The sequence below is a fragment of the Rhinoderma darwinii genome, chromosome 7 (assembly GCF_050947455.1).
Source record: "Rhinoderma darwinii isolate aRhiDar2 chromosome 7, aRhiDar2.hap1, whole genome shotgun sequence".
In the NCBI taxonomy this organism is placed as follows: Eukaryota; Metazoa; Chordata; class Amphibia; order Anura; family Rhinodermatidae; genus Rhinoderma; species Rhinoderma darwinii.
In genome coordinates, this window is record NC_134693.1 from 80,741,399 (window position 1) to 80,757,945 (window position 16,547).

At 47.2% G+C, this 16,547-nt stretch overlaps 1 protein-coding gene across 4 annotated transcripts in view; it reads left to right on the forward strand.

Moving 5' to 3' along the window:
- LOC142657990 (cytochrome P450 2D17-like) overlaps window positions 1-16,547 on the forward strand; it is a 178,103-nt gene that overhangs the window by 156,509 nt on the left and 5,047 nt on the right. For all 4 annotated transcript variants that reach the window (XM_075833614.1, XM_075833611.1, XM_075833613.1 and 1 more), the window contains one exon: window positions 6,898-7,039. In XM_075833614.1, coding sequence (XP_075689729.1) covers window positions 6,898-7,039 — 142 coding nt within the window. The remainder of the gene's footprint in view (window positions 1-6,897; window positions 7,040-16,547) is intronic.

Sequence of the window (16,547 nt, forward strand, 5' to 3'; positions counted from 1 at the left end):
GAAAAGAAGATAGGTATATAAAGCCTACGCGTTTCAGACGACCTCCTCGTCCTTAGTCATGGCTGAAAGTGAATGTTCTGACAATAGGATTGGGGTTTATATCCGGTGTAACACAGGTGATAATTAATTGCGGTTCAAAAGAATTAAGGTGGAACGCTAAAATGTGAATGGACCGATGTCAACACGTGCTATCTGTCAAGATCCGAACACGTGGACAATGCGATGCCCAAGATCGCGGCATACACATGGTAAGTAAGAAACCTTTTAGGTATATATATTGTTAACAGTTAGTAATTTAGATAACATTCCTAGTCTCGGAAGGTATACCATACCTTAAACAAATTGATAGTTTGCTGTATTAGACCGGAGACAAGCCCCAAGATGGAAAACCCCATATATCAGAACTGATGCTTGGAAGTAGAAAGTAGAAAGTTGTGTGAGTACAAAGTATTAGAAGATGTTTGAAATAAAATGGATAATATAGGATAAAAAAAAAAAAAAAGATATATATATATTTATATTTTCTTATATGCAAGCTTTCTATAACAATATATATAAAAATAATTAAAATTTTACCAAGTAGATTAATTAGAGCCTTTGGTTCGTTTTTCCCACAAAATTAATCCTTTTGTACTATTGAACTAATTACGGGTTCATGATACCATATTCCTATGTGCTCCGGTATTATAATTATATTTATAATTGCAGTATACCAACTTATATCCACAACTACTATGTCGTTTCTGCAATATGTATATTTCGATGCAAAAATATTAGTTCACTGTATATACATTTACATGTCAATGCTAGTCACTTTTTATTTTATCCTATATTATCGATTTTATTTCAAACATCTTCTAATACTTTGTACTCACACAGCTTTCTACTTCCAAGCATCAGTTCTGATATATGGGGTTTTCCATCTTGGGGCTTGTCTCCGGTCTAATACAGCAAACTATCAATTTGTTTGAGGTATGGTATACCTTCCGAGACTAGGAATGTTATCTAAATTACTAACTGTTAACAACATATATACCTAAAAGGTTTCTTACTTACCATGTGTATGCCGCGATCTTGGGCATCGCATTGTCCACGTGTTCGGATCTTGACAGATAGCACGTGTTGACATCGGTCCATTCACATTTTAGCGTTCCACGTTAATTCTTTTGAACCACAATTAATTAGCACCTGTGTTTGTAATGGCGGAAGGAGGTGAAGGGAACAAGTGAGCCCTAATCTACCCACCGCCCTGTCCCTGCCTACTTGCAACGACCCGCCCTAGGCGACGGGGTACAACTGGGCGGCGGTCCCTACGCTGTCTAAGTGCAAGGGGGTACAAACAGGGAACACGCAAGGGAATACAGTAGCCCACGGAACGCCGCGAGGAAACGGAGCGGGAAAGAGCCAGTCAGGATCAGGAAGTAGTGGAGTATACAAACGGGAGCACGGAGCAGAAGCAAGCCAGGGGCAGAGCAACGCAGGATAAACGGAACTGAAGCAAGGCAGAAGCACGGCAGAAGCAGGCTGGAGCAAGGCAGCAGTGGGGCCAGGAATCCAAGAGAATAACAAGCAAGGAGGAAGAGAAAACGGCAGGTATAAATGGACAGGGGGCGGAGCTAACTCTGACTGACCAGGCCGCGATAGGCTCTCCCACTCCTGAGCCTGCCACCCTGATTGGTGGGAGCAGGTGTCAGTCTCAGAGGTCTGGCCTCAGGTGTCGACTGATTAATCCTGGGAGTATACCCAGACATAGTGCCTGGCAGATCCTTTACAGTACTCCCCCCTTTATGAGGGGCCACCGGACCCTTACTAAGAGGACCCGGTTTAGTGGGGAAGAGAAGGTGGAACCTCCTGATCAATACCCCAGCGTGAACATCTCGAGCAGGAACCCAAGTCCTCTCCTCCGGCCCGTATCCTCTCCAATGGACCAGGTACTGGAGGGAGCCCTGGATCATCCTACTGTCCACAATCTTGGCCACCTCGAATTCCACCCCCTCAGGGGTGAGAACGGGAACAGGAGGTTTCCTCGAGGGGGACCAGGACGGGGAGCAGCGTTTCAGGAGGGAGGCATGGAAGACGTCGTGTATACGAAAGGATGGGGGCAGCTCCAGACGGAAGGATACAGGGTTGAGGACTTCAATGACCTTATAAGGTCCAATAAATCGGGGAGCAAACTTCCTGGACGGGACCTTAAGGCGCAAGTTCCTCGACGACAACCACACAAGATCCCCGACGACAAACCGGGGGTTAGCAGAACGTCTACAATCAGCCTGAATCTTTTGTACGCTCTGGGACGCCTCTAGGTTCTTCTGAACCTGGGCCCAGACAGTGCACAGTTCCCGATGAACGTCCTCTACCTCGGGATTATTGGAACCACCAGGGGAAACGGAGGAGAACCTAGGATTAAACCCGAAATTACAGAAAAACGGAGAGACCCCTGACGAGTTACTGACCCGGTTATTCAGGGAAAATTCGGCGAGGGGAAGGAATGAGACCCAATCAAATTGACAGTCAGAAATGAAACACCTTAAATATTGTTCCAGGGATTGATTAGTCCTTTCCGTTTGGCCATTAGTTTCGGGATGGAAGGCGGAGGAGAAGGACAGATCAATCTCCAATTTTTTACAAAAAGCTCTCCAAAATAAGGAAACAAATTGTACCCCTCTGTCCGAAACGATATTGACTGGGGCCCCATGGAGACGCAAAATGTGTTTCACAAACAAAGAAGCTAACGTCTTGGCGTTAGGTAGTTTCTTAAGGGGCACAAAGTGACACATCTTGCTGAAGCGGTCTACTACCACCCACACCACCGACTTGCCCTGAGATGGAGGCAAATCGGTGATAAAATCCATGGAGATATGGGTCCAAGGTCTCTGGGGAATGGGCAAGGAACGTAGTAAGCCCGCAGGTCGGGACCTAGGGGTCTTGGACCTAGCACAGACCTCACAAGCGGCGACGTAAGCCCTAACGTCCTTAGGCAACCCAGGCCACCAATAGTTTCTGGTAATGAGGAGTTTGGTACCCAAGATGCCAGGATGACCAGATAGAGCGGAGTCATGGTTTTCCCTGAGCACCCTTAGCCGGTATTGCAGGGGGACAAACAGTTTGTCCCCAGGGAGGTTCCCGGGAGCTGAACCTTGATCAGCCGCGATGTCAGAGGCTAAGTCAGAATCAGTGGCAGAAACAATTATACCAGGGGGTAAAATACAAGCAGGATCCTTCTCAGAAGGAGGATTAGCCATGAAACTACGTGACAGTGCATCAGCCTTAATATTTTTGGACCCAGCCCTATAGGTAACCAAGAAATTAAATCTGGTAAAGAATAGTGCCCAACGAGCTTGTCTAGGATTAAGCCTCCGGGCAGATTCTAGGAAAACCAGATTCTTGTGGTCAGTAAGGACCGTTACCTGGTGTCTGGCCCCCTCCAAGAAGTGACGCCACTCTTCAAAAGCCCATTTAATGGCTAAAAGTTCGCGGTTGCCAATATCATAGTTACACTCCGTGGACGAAAACTTCCTAGAGAAGTAAGCACAGGGGCGGAGATGGGTGAGGGAGCTGGTACCCTGGGACAAGACGGCACCCACTCCCACCTCGGACGCGTCAACCTCCACAATAAATGGCTCCCTTTGGTTGGGCTGAACCAGCACGGGGGCCGAGATAAAGCACTTCTTGAGGGTCTCAAAAGCCTGGACGGCCTCAGGGGGCCAATGGAGGACATCAGCACCCTTGCGAGTGAGGTCCGTAAGAGGCTTAGCGACGACCGAGAAGTTGGCAATAAATCTCCTGTAATAGTTAGCGAATCCCAAAAAACACTGTAGCGCCTTCAGGGAGGCAGGTTGGACCCATTCCGCCACAGCCTGAACCTTGGCAGGGTCCATGCGGAATTCATGAGGAGTGAGGATTTGACCTAAAAATGGTATTTCCTGTACCCCAAACACACATTTTTCGGTCTTCGCAAACAGATTATTTTCCCGAAGGACCTGGAGGACCTTCCTGACATGCTCCACGTGCGAGGACCAGTCCTTGGAAAACACCAGTATGTCATCAAGGTACACTACAAGAAAATTACCCAGGTACTCTCTCAGGATTTCATTAATAAAATTCTGGAAGACGGCAGGGGCATTACACAACCCAAAGGGCATGACTAGGTATTCGAAATGACCTTCGGGCGTGTTGAACGCAGTTTTCCACTCATCCCCCTCTTTGATGCGGATAAGGTTATACGCCCCCCGTAGATCGAACTTAGAGAACCATTGGGCCCCCTGAACCTGATTAAAAAGATCCGGAATCAAAGGCAGGGGATACTGGTTCCTTACTGTGACCTTATTCAAGTTCCGATAATCAATGCACGGCCTAAGACCACCATCCTTCTTCCCCACGAAGAAGAAGCCAGCACCTACAGGAGAAGTCGAGGGGCGAATGAAACCCTTGGCCAGGCATTCTTGGATATACTCCCTCATAGCTTTACGTTCAGGACATGAAAGATTAAATATCCTCCCCTTAGGAAGCTTGGCATCAGGCACCAAATTGATGGCGCAATCGTAATCTCTATGAGGGGGCAACACCTCGGAGGCCTCCTTAGAAAACACATCAGCGAAGTCCTGAACAAACTCAGGAAGCGTGTTTACCTCCTCCCGGGGAGAAATAGAGTTAACCGAAAGACATGACATCAGGCATTCACTACCCCATTTGGTGAGATCCCCAGTATTCCAATCAAACGTGGGATTATGCAGCTGCAACCAGGGAAGACCTAATACCAGATCGGACGATAATCCCTGCATCACCAGTACAGAGCACTGCTCCAAATGCATGGAGCCAACACGGAGTTCAAAAACAGGAGTATGCTGAGTAAAATAACCATTAGCAAGAGGAGTGGAGTCGATACCCACTACGGGGATAGGATAAGGTAAATCAATAAAAGGCATCTCTAGAGACATAGCAAATTCCACAGACATGATATTAGCAGATGAGCCCGAATCCACGAAGGCACTGCCAGTGGCAGACCGGCCAGCAAACGAGACCTGAAAGGGAAGCAAAATCTTATTGCGTTTAGTATTAACGGGAAATACCTGTGCGCCCAAGTGACCTCCCCGATGATCACTTAGGCGCGGAAGTTTTCCGGCTGCTTATTCTTGCGCCTGGGACAGGTGTTCAGTAGATGCTTGTCGTCCCCACAATAGAAGCAGAGACCATTCTTCCTGCGAAACTCTCTACGTTGTCGAGGGGACATGGAGGCCCCGAGTTGCATAGGTACCTCCGAGTCCTCCGTGGAAGAGCGAGGAGACGGGACCTCGGGGGGAATCGCAGGGCAGTCAGAGGGGAAAACATTGAAACGTTCAAGCTGACGTTCCCTGAGACGTCGGTCAAGTCGTACTGCTAGGGCCATAATCTGGTCTAGGGAGTCAGAAGAGGGGTAGCTAACCAGCAGATCCTTCAGGGCGTCAGATAATCCTAACCTAAACTGGCACTTTAGGGCCGGGTCGTTCCACCGGGAAGCTACGCACCACTTTCTAAAATCAGCACAGTATTCCTCAACAGGTCTCCTACCCTGACGTAAGGTCACCAGCTGACTCTCGGCTAAGGCAGTCCTGTCAGTCTCGTCGTAAATGAGACCGAGGGCAGAGAAAAACCGATCAACGGAGGAAAGTTCAGGGGCGTCAGGAGCCAAGGAGAAGGCCCACTCTTGGGGCCCTTCCTGGAGTCGGGATATAATGATACCCACCCGCTGGTTCTCGGAACCTGAGGAGTGAGGTCTTAGGCGGAAATAAAGTCTGCAACTCTCCCGGAAGGAGAGAAAAGTCTTACGGTCCCCTGAGAACCGGTCAGGTAACTGGAGGTTGGGTTCTAAAGGTGAGGTGAGGGGTACTACAAAGGCAGCGTCAGACTGATTGACCCTCTGAGCCAGGGCCTGGACCTGTAGGGAGAGGCCCTGCATCTGCTGGATTAGGGTCTCAAGGGGGTCCATTTTAGCGTCAGCGTAGAAGAAATGGTAGACTAGGTAAGGGCTTGTTATTATGTAATGGCGGAAGGAGGTGAAGGGAACAAGTGAGCCCTAATCTACCCACCGCCCTGTCCCTGCCTACTTGCAACGACCCGCCCTAGGCGACGGGGTACAACTGGGCGGCGGTCCCTACGCTGTCTAAGTGCAAGGGGGTACAAACAGGGAACACGCAAGGGAATACAGTAGCCCACGGAACGCCGCGAGGAAACGGAGCGGGAAAGAGCCAGTCAGGATCAGGAAGTAGTGGAGTATACAAACGGGAGCACGGAGCAGAAGCAAGCCAGGGGCAGAGCAACGCAGGATAAACGGAACTGAAGCAAGGCAGAAGCACGGCAGAAGCAGGCTGGAGCAAGGCAGCAGTGGGGCCAGGAATCCAAGAGAATAACAAGCAAGGAGGAAGAGAAAACGGCAGGTATAAATGGACAGGGGGCGGAGCTAACTCTGACTGACCAGGCCGCGATAGGCTCTCCCACTCCTGAGCCTGCCACCCTGATTGGTGGGAGCAGGTGTCAGTCTCAGAGGTCTGGCCTCAGGTGTCGACTGATTAATCCTGGGAGTATACCCAGACATAGTGCCTGGCAGATCCTTTACAGTGTTACACCGGATATAAACCCCAATCCTATTGTCAGAACATTCACTTTCAGCCATGACTAAGGACGAGGAGATCGTCTGAAACGCGTAGGCTTTATATACCTATCTTCTTTTCATACATCCACCTTTCTTCCGGGGATTTGGACTCCCGTTTTTATGCCATTATCTAATAAAATTGGAACTAGATTCCATTTTAAATATACTCCTCGAATATATTTTTTTTATTTGCGCTGGATCTCATCTACTTCCTTGTTCCTGTTCTATGGCATACTTATGTTTTGTTTTTTTTATTTATTTTTCCAAAGGGCACAAGTATCATCACCAACCTGTCCTCTGTGCTCAAAGATCAGCAAGTATGGGAGAAACCTTTACAATTTTACCCAAAGCACTTCCTTGATGAGAATGGAAGGTTTATAAAACAAGAAGCATTTATCCCATTTTCTGCAGGTAAGCTGAAAACGTCTTATTGGTATAAGCTATCACGGTCAATAAATAATTTAGATAATAAAGCTGTCCATAACTGAATGGGATGTTAGAGCCAGGAGCATATATGTGGGACTTTGATGTTTTTACACATTCCAAATAATTGATTCCTCTCTTAATACTAGAGCTTGCGATACATGAGTGATTTCAGAGAGCTGCTTTATGAACGACCTGCCGTTCATGGTTTGTCTGTGAAGGTTGGTGATTTGGACAACAACGCCATAAATGAAAATGACAGATCGCTGATCGCTGCCTTGATCTGTGGCCTGGTCTGGGCTTTTATTGATGGGATGTGAATCTGTTTTCTGGCATAAACGACTGTCCAACAACTACACCTGACAATGACTGAAATAATCCAAAGCCGCAAATTAACAAAAAGGCTCTGACTGTTGGCCCAATATGGTCTAAATTGGCCTTTTTGTCCATCCAAAATCTCTAGTGTATGGTTAGCTTTAGTCTTGAGTACAAGTCACTTACATAAATATCAATAGGAATTAAAAAAATTGTAAAACAAATCGATGTACTGTAGAGGATATATTGTCTCACTGCTAATGCTACTATACCACACCAGTGGCGTAACTACCGCGGTAGCAGCAGTAGCGGCTGCTACGGGGCCCGGGGCTTGAGGGGGCCCGTGCCGCCAGCCGACACGCCCACCCAAATGCCCGGTGGCGCCGCTACTGTGGGGCCCGCGCCGCCGAGCCTTACACAGGCCCTCTCATCATGCCTGTAGGTGTCGCTAGCACTGGAGGGGGCCCCAGTGATAGCGGCAGCCAAATACATGTATTAGCACTGAATGGCCGGGCATGTACCGTGCCTGACCATCCAGTGCCTTACAATGACACTGATTGGCTAGCGGCGCGATGACATCATCGCGCCGCTTCCATGCTTGGAAGGTGCTGATTGGCGGGGCAAGTCATTCTGCCCCGCCAATCAGTGTCATTGGAGGACGCTCGTTCAGCTCCTGCAGACATGCTCAGAAGAGAGCATGTCTGCATCGCCAGTGAACAGTGTGGGAACGGGATCATGTGAGTATGCCAAGTTTATTTATTTTTTCCCTCAAAAATGTGAATGGCATTATCTATAATGGGGGGGGGGTCGTCTTTATGTGGGCTATTATATATAGGGAGTCTATATGTGGGGCAGTAGCTACAGGGGGGTCTATATGTGGGGCAGTAGCTACAGGGGGGTCTATATGTGGGGGTGTGGACCACTATATACAGGGGGCTCTATATGTGGGCCATTATATACAGGGGGCTCTATATGTGGGCCATTATATACAGGGGGCTCTATATGTGGGCCACTATATACAGGGGGGGGTCTATATGTGGGGCACTAGCTACAGGGGAGGTCTGGATGTGGGCCACTATCTACAGGGGGGTCTATATGTGGGGCAGTATATGTGAGACACTATACAAGGGTGGGCTATATGTAGAGCACTATCTATAGGGGAGCTATTTTTTTAGGGTACTTTCTATAGGGGTGGGCTATGTGTGGGACAATATATACAGGGGTGGGTTACCTGTGGGGCACTAGCAACAGGGTGGCTATATGTAGTGCACAGTCTACAGGGGTGGGCTATATGTGGGACACTATATACAGGGGGAGCTATATGTTAGACACTATCTACAGAGGTGGGCTATACGTGGAGCACTAACTATAGGGGAAGCTATATGTAGGGCAGCACGTTGGCTCAGTGGTTAGCACTATTGCCTTGCAGCTCTGGAGTCCATATGTGGGCACTATCTACAGGGGCTTCTGTGTGACAGTTATATTTAGATGTGTTGAGAATTTTAACTTTATTTATAGGTGCAGAAATGTTTTAAAAGTGAGAAGCTGAAGACATCTAAACGGAAAACTGCAGAAATGGGTCATGGCCGGGAGAAATCCATCATAGATGTCTGAACCGGAGGGAGAAGAAAAGAACTAGAATCTGAGACGTCACCGGTGAGTCACTTAATGTAAATGTTTATTCTGCCTCTAATCAGTATTGTAGTCACTGTATGATCTGCAGCGAGATGATGGGTGGTATGATTTTTTTTTGTGAAACCGCATCTCCCAGCATATCCTTACCATTGTTCCGGCCATGCTGGGAGCTGTAGTTTTACACCGTACAAACCTATACGCAGTGGCGTAACTACCGCTATAGCAGCCGTAGCCACTTCTACGGGGCCTGCAGCATGAGGGGGCCCGTGGCACCCGCCGGCACGGCCCCCTCCCATGGCCGCAGGCTCCGCTAGCAGCCGCTATTGCCGCTACAGCGCGACGCCACTGATGGGGTTGTTCCTACAAAAGACATGCATCCCCTATCCACAGGATAGGGGATACATGTGGGATCGCTGGGACGCCCAGCGATGAGGAGAACGGGGGACCGAAAGTCCCCACTAAGTTCTCCATGACAAACCTCGGACTTCCGGGGTCTGTGTCGGCAGCTCCGTAGAAATGAATGGAGCGCCGGTCACGCTTGTGCGCATGCGTGACCAGCGCTCCTTTCATTTTTATTGAACTGCGCAGACGCCAGAAGTCCGAGGTTAGTCATGGAGAACTTCGGGGGACTTTCGGTCCCCCGTTCTCCTTATCGCTGCCAGCGATCACACATGTATCCCCTATCCTGTGGATAGGGGATGCATGTCTTTTGTAGGACAAACTATAGGCCGTTTTTTTTGGGGGGGGGGTCTGTATGGCGTTATCTACAGAGGGGGTCTGTATGGCGTTATCTACAGGGGCTGTGTATGGTGCTATCTATAGGGGGGCGCTGTGTGGTGGAATCTATAGGGAGGCACTATCTACAAGGGGGGGGATTGTGTGATACCCAGCAGAGGGGGGGGCCCCAGTCAAAAGTTTGCTATGGGGCCCAGTCTTTCCTAGTTACGCCCCTGTACCACACTATGACCCTCATGGCCATTTGCAGCAAGTCGGATGAAAACTAATATGCTGTTCTCTATCTTCTTCTGCAATTTGTATTTACAGCAATGCTAATGAGAAGAGCATGTGGGCGAAAGACACTTTACTTAGGATGCAGGGGGGAAGGGGTATTTACACTACAAAGTACCATATTTTGTTAAATTGCCAAATGTAAAGGGGCAAAATTTAACTTTACACTTCTTAGTAGAGGTAAACACTTTATTTTGGACTGTAGAAAGTATTACGCACAACAATCAGAGTAGATTTTCAAGTAAAATTTCTTTAATTTCTTTAATTTCTCATACCAGGGTGCAAACATTGACCTTTCTCAAGCACTAGAAATATATGATAAGTACATGTATATTATATTATTTTCATATATTACATAGTATGTGATGAATAAAAACAATCAAACATTATGATACATAATGTATATACATATATACAAAAGAAGAGTGAGTCATGCAACACAGGGAAAAACAGATACAGGCAATCACATGTTTCAGTTAATGCAAATAGATCATAAATGTTACTGTTAATCCGACTGTATTGCTTTGAATGTGGTAGCTAAGGTCGTATGGAGTCCTTACATATATGTATGCTCCACCAACTCATCTAGGTACAGTGAAGGAAATAAGTATTTGATCCCTTGCTGATTTTGTAAGTTTTCCCACTGTCAAAGACATGAACAGTCTAGAATTTTCAGGCTAGGTTAATTTTACCAGTGAGAGATAGATTATATTTAAAAAAAAACAGAAAATCACATAGTCAAAATTATATATATTTATTTGCATTGTGCACAGAGAAATAAGTATTTGATCCCCTACCAACCATTAAGAGTTCAGCCTCCTCCAGACCAGTTACATGCTCCAAATCAACTTGGTGCCTGCATTAAAGACAGCTGTCTTAAATGGTCACCTGTATAAAAGACTCCTGTCCACAGACTCAATTTATCAGTCTGACTCTAACCTCTACAACATGGGCAAGACCAAAGAGCTTTCTAAGGATGTCAGGGACAAGATCATAGACCTGCACAAGGCTGGAATGGGCTACAAAACCATAAGTAAGACGCTGGGTGAGAAGGAGACAACTGTTGGTGCAATAGTAAGAAAATGGAAGACATACAAAATGACTGTCAATCGACATTGATCTGGGGCTCCATGCAAAATCTCACCTCGTGGGGTATTCTTGATCCTGAGGAAGGTGAGAGCTCAGCCGAAAACTACACGGGGGGAACTTGTTAATGATCTCAAGGCAGTTGGGACCACAGTCACCAAGAAAACCATTGGTAACACATTACTCCGTAATGGATTAAAATCCTGCAGTGTCCGCAAGGTCCCCCTGCTCAAGAAGGCACATGTACAGGCCCGTCTGAAGTTTGCAAATGAACATCTGGATGATTCTGAGAGTGATTGGGAGAAGGTGCTGTGGTCAGATGAGACTAAAATTGAGCTCTTTGGCATTAACTCAACTCGCCGTGTTTGGAGGAAGAGAAATGCTGCCTATGACCCAAAGAACACCGTCCCCACTGTCAAGCATGGAGGTGGAAACATTATGTTTTGGGGGTGTTTCTCTGCTAAGGGCACAGGACTACTTTACCGCATCAATGGGAGAATGGATGGAGCCATGTACCATCAAATCCTGAGTGACAACCTCCTTCCCTCCACCAGGACATTAAAAATGGCTCGTGGCTGGGTCATCCAGCACGACAATGACCCGAAAGATACAGCCAAGGCAACAAAGGAGTGTCTCAAAAAGAAGCATATTAAGGTCATGGAGTGGCCTAGCCAGTCTCCAGACCTTAATCCCATCGAAAACTTATGGAGCGAGCTGAAGATCCGAGTTGCCAAGCGACAGCCTCGAAATCTTAATGATTTACAGATGATCTGCAAAGAGGAGTGGGCCAAAATTCCATCTAACATGTGTGCAAACCTCATCATCAACTACAAAAAACATCTGACTGCTGTGCTTGCCAACAAGGGTTTTGCCACCAAGTATTAAGTCTTGTTTGCCAAAGGGATCAAATACTTATTTCTCTGTGCACAATGCAAATAAATATATATAATTGTGACAATGTGATTTTCTGTTTTTTTTTTTTTTTTTTATATAATCTATCTCTCACTGGTAAAATTAACCTAGCCTAAAAATTCTAGACTGTTAATGTCTTTGACAGTGGGCAAACTTACAAAATCAGCAAGGGATCAAATACTTATTTCCTTCACTGTATGTGTAGTTAAGGTTCATGTAAATGGTTCATGAAACAAAATCATAATGTGCTATTACATGAGTATATTAAGGTAAAATAGACTTCAATGTGTAGTCAATGCGAGGAACCCAGGTGTAATTCATATAATTACTGTCCATTTTCACATCTACAGCGTAAAGTGTCTCATCATAATACCATCAATACATGTAAAAATATGTAATACCCTTGATGTACTTACCTTCTTTATGACTGCGCAAGGAAGAGCGGATAACCGCTAATGAGGGTGCTAGCATTGTCATGCAGCGCTCCTCATTAAAAGGACTCATGGAAACTTCTGGTTGAGTTCATGTGATGCATGTCTGTATCAGTCACGACATCGGTATGCGTGTGAGGTGTGTCCCGCGTGCGCCGGAAGTGGCGTCAGCGGGGCTACGCCATGTTGAAAGACGGAAAATGTTGTAGATGGAATGTAAAGAGGAGAGGGTGGTCCTACGTCATTGTTGTGGGTGCCATAGTTAACTGAATATATGCTGGAAATAATGAACAGAATTAGGTAATGCTGCGCAGAGCTAAGTATGTGATTCAAACAGTACTAGTGACTATGAATATAACGATACATATCTTGGAGTAATATTAAAAATATCTATGTTTGGTATAGAATGAAAATCCTACTATCACGCCGACTCTCTCCTTGGAACTCCTGCTCTGCTCCTGACATCACTGTCCATATATGAATAGTGATGTCCGGAGCAGAGCTAAAGTCAGAGGCAGAGCGCTAGTAAAGGCTCTGCTCCGGTACTCCAGCTTTGGGGAAGCCCCATATACGGATAGTGATGTCAGGGGCAACCCCAGAGCCAAAGTCCCGGGCAGAGCGCTACTTGCATTCTGCCTAGGACACTGCTCCTGACAACCGTGTCCATATATGGACAGTGATGTCAGGGGCTAGCCCAGAGATGGAGTCCCGGAGCAGAGCCGCTTCTAGCGCTCTGCCTGGGGCTCCTTCTCTCCCTCTGACATAATGGTCCATATATGGACAGTGATATCAGGGGCTTCCCCAGAGACGGAGTCCCAGAGCAGAGCTGCTAGCACTCTGCTTGGGACTCCTTCTCTCTTCCTGACATCACTGTCCACATATAGACAGTGATGTCAGGGGCTTCCCCAGAAATGGAGTCCCGGAGGAGAGCCGCTAGCACTCTACCTGGGACTCCTTCTCTCACTCTGACATTACAGTCCATATATGGACAGTGATGTCAGGGGCTTCCTCAGAGACGGAGTCCTGAAGCAGAGCCATTTGTGGCGCTCTGCCTGGTACTCCTTCTCTCCCTCTGACATCACTGTCCAGCCTCTGGGTTTCATCTGTGCGCCATGTGCCCAGCATGTGAGTGTGTGTGTATATGGCGTAATATAAAATTTAAATCATACTATTTAGTTACAGTACGGTGATATTTTAGTATTGTATACAGGTATAATTTGCAATTTTTATACGTCAGTATTAGGCCATGATCACGCTAGCAGGATTTGATTAGGACTAAGTCCCTGATTCCACACCTAAACCCTTTTCAAATCCGCTAACATTCTGCACCTATTACAAGTGAATGGGTTATTTTATACCACATTCACATGCAGCGGAAATAAGTCTGTTTGAATTTTTTTCCATTACGCAAAAAAAAAAAAATCCTCTAGAATAATGAGCACGTTCATTATTCTCGTGGAATAGAAGTGGATTCATTAGAGTTATCAGGAACTATTCCTCTTTTCATTTACACCGGTCCCATGTTCTCCAGCCCAACACTGACGAATGCGTATGGCCTGCGGTGGGCCGGTGTGTTTAAAAATTCCAGGGCGGATTTTAATTCCCAGTCCCACCATGCTGGAAAGGCTGTCAATCACTGAATGGAACCACCTGCATGACTTCTAAGCTCAGAATGAGCAGGGAATTACAACTTATGCTGAATTTTTTCCCCCATAAAAATATATATAAATCTGCTGAGCTCCTCCTGCTCTATAGCATGCTGCCCGCATATTGGACTGCATTTTCAATGTAATAAAGAGAGCGAGACAGCACTTTTTCTTAACGGTCCTGTTTATTCCACTCTTTGCAACATTTCAGCTCTAACTAGAGCTTTTTTCAAGGCTTTAGTAAAAGCTGAAACTTTGCAAAGGGCGAAATAAACAGTATCGCTAAGAAGAAGTGCTGTCTTGCTCTCTTTATTATTTGGATTATAGGGACGTTGGATCTGGTCTTTGAGATGAGTACTGTATTACTTTATATACTTTTTCGATACGTGTCTGATCTCTTGTTTGTATTTACAATGTGACCTGTTACCTTTAACCCCTTAGTGACCAGCCCATTTTAGGCCCTAATGACCAAGCTATTTTATTCGTTTTTCTATAGTCGCATTCAAAGAGCTATAACGTTTTTATTTTTTCGTCTACATAGCTGTATGAGGACTTGTTTTTTGCGGGATTAGTTGTGCTTTTTAATAGCACCATTTTTGGGTACATATAATTTTTATATTAAATTTTATTAACCTTTTTGGGGGGATTATAAAAAAAAACTGAAATTCCGCCTGTAATGGCAGGAAGGAGGTGAAGGGAAAGTGAGCCCTAATCTACCCACCGCCCTGTCCCTGCCTACTTGCAACGACCCGCCCTAGGCGACGAGGTACAACTGGGCGGCGGTCCCTACGCTGGCTAAGTGCACAGGAAGACAAACAGGGAACACGCAAGGGAAGGGGCAGTAGCCACGGAACGCCACGAGGAAACGGGGCGGCGAACGAACAGTCAGGACCAGGACGAAGTGAGTACACCCGAGCAGGCACGGAGACAGAAGCAAGCCAGGGCAAGCAAGCAGGTCAAGCAGAACTGCAGCAAGGCAGAAGCACGGCAGAAGCAGGCTGGAGCAAGCAGCAGTGGGGCCAGGAATCCAAAAGAATTACAAGCACTGAGGGAGAGCACAGGGCAGGTAATAAAGGGCAGGGGGCGGAGCTAACTCCGAGAGACCAGGCCGCGATAGGCTCTCCCACTCCTGAGCCTGCCACCCTGGTTGGTGGGAGATGGTGTCAGTCGAGCAGGTCTGGCCTCAGGTGTGGATTGATTAATCCCAGGAGTATACCTAGACGTAGTACCTGGCAGATCCCTAACAGTACTCCCCCTTTTATGAGGGGCCACCGGACCCTTACTAAGGGGACCCGGTTTAGTGGGGAAGAGAAGGTGGAACCTCCTGATCAATACCCCAGCGTGAACATCACGGGCAGGTACCCAAGTCCTCTCCTCCGGCCCGTATCCTCTCCAATGGACCAGGTACTGGAGGGAGCCCTGGACCATCCTACTGTCCATAATCTTGGCCACCTCGAATTCCACCCCCTCAGGGGTGAGAACGGGAACAGGAGGTATCCTCGAGGGGGACCAGGACGGGGAGCAGCGTTTAAGGAGGGAGGCATGGAAGACGTCATGTATGCGAAAGGATGGGGGGAGCTCCAGACGGAAGGATACAGGGTTGAGGACTTCAATGATCTTATAAGGTCCAATAAATCGGGGAGCAAACTTCCTGGACGGGACCTTAAGGCGCAAGTTCCTGGACGACAACCAGACCAAATCCCTGACGACAAACCGGGGGTTAGCAGAACGTCTACTATCCGCCTGAATCTTTTGTGCGCTCTGGGACGCCTCTAGGTTCTTCTGAACCTGGGCCCAGACAGTGCACAGTTCCCGATGAACCTCCTCTACCTCAGGATTATTGGAACAACCAGGGGAGACGGAGGAGAACCTTGGGTTAAACCCGAAATTACAGAAAAACGGGGAGACCCCTGACGAGTTACTGACCCGGTTATTCAGGGAAAATTCAGCAAGGGGAAGGAATGAGACCCAATCGAATTGACAGTCAGAGATGAAACACCTTAAATATTGTTCCAGGGATTGGTTGGTCCTTTCCGTTTGGCCATTAGTTTCGGGATGGAAGGCGGAGGAGAAGGACAGATCAATCTCCAACTTTTTACAAAAAGCTCTCCAAAATAAGGAAACAAATTGTACCCCTCTGTCAGAAACGATATTGACTGGCGCCCCATGGAGACGCAGGATGTGTTTCACAAACAAAGAAGCTAACGTCTTGGCGTTAGGTAGCTTCTTAAGGGGCACAAAGTGGCACATCTTGCTGAAGCGGTCGACTACCACCCACACCACCGACTTGCCCTGAGATGGAGGCAAATCGGTGATAAAATCCATGGAGATATGGGTCCAAGGTCTCTGGGGAATGGGCAAGGAACGTAGTAGGCCCGCAGGTCGGGACCTAGGGGTTTTGGACCTAGCGCAAACCTCACAAGCGGCGACGTAAGCCCTAACATCTTTAGGCAACCCAGGCCA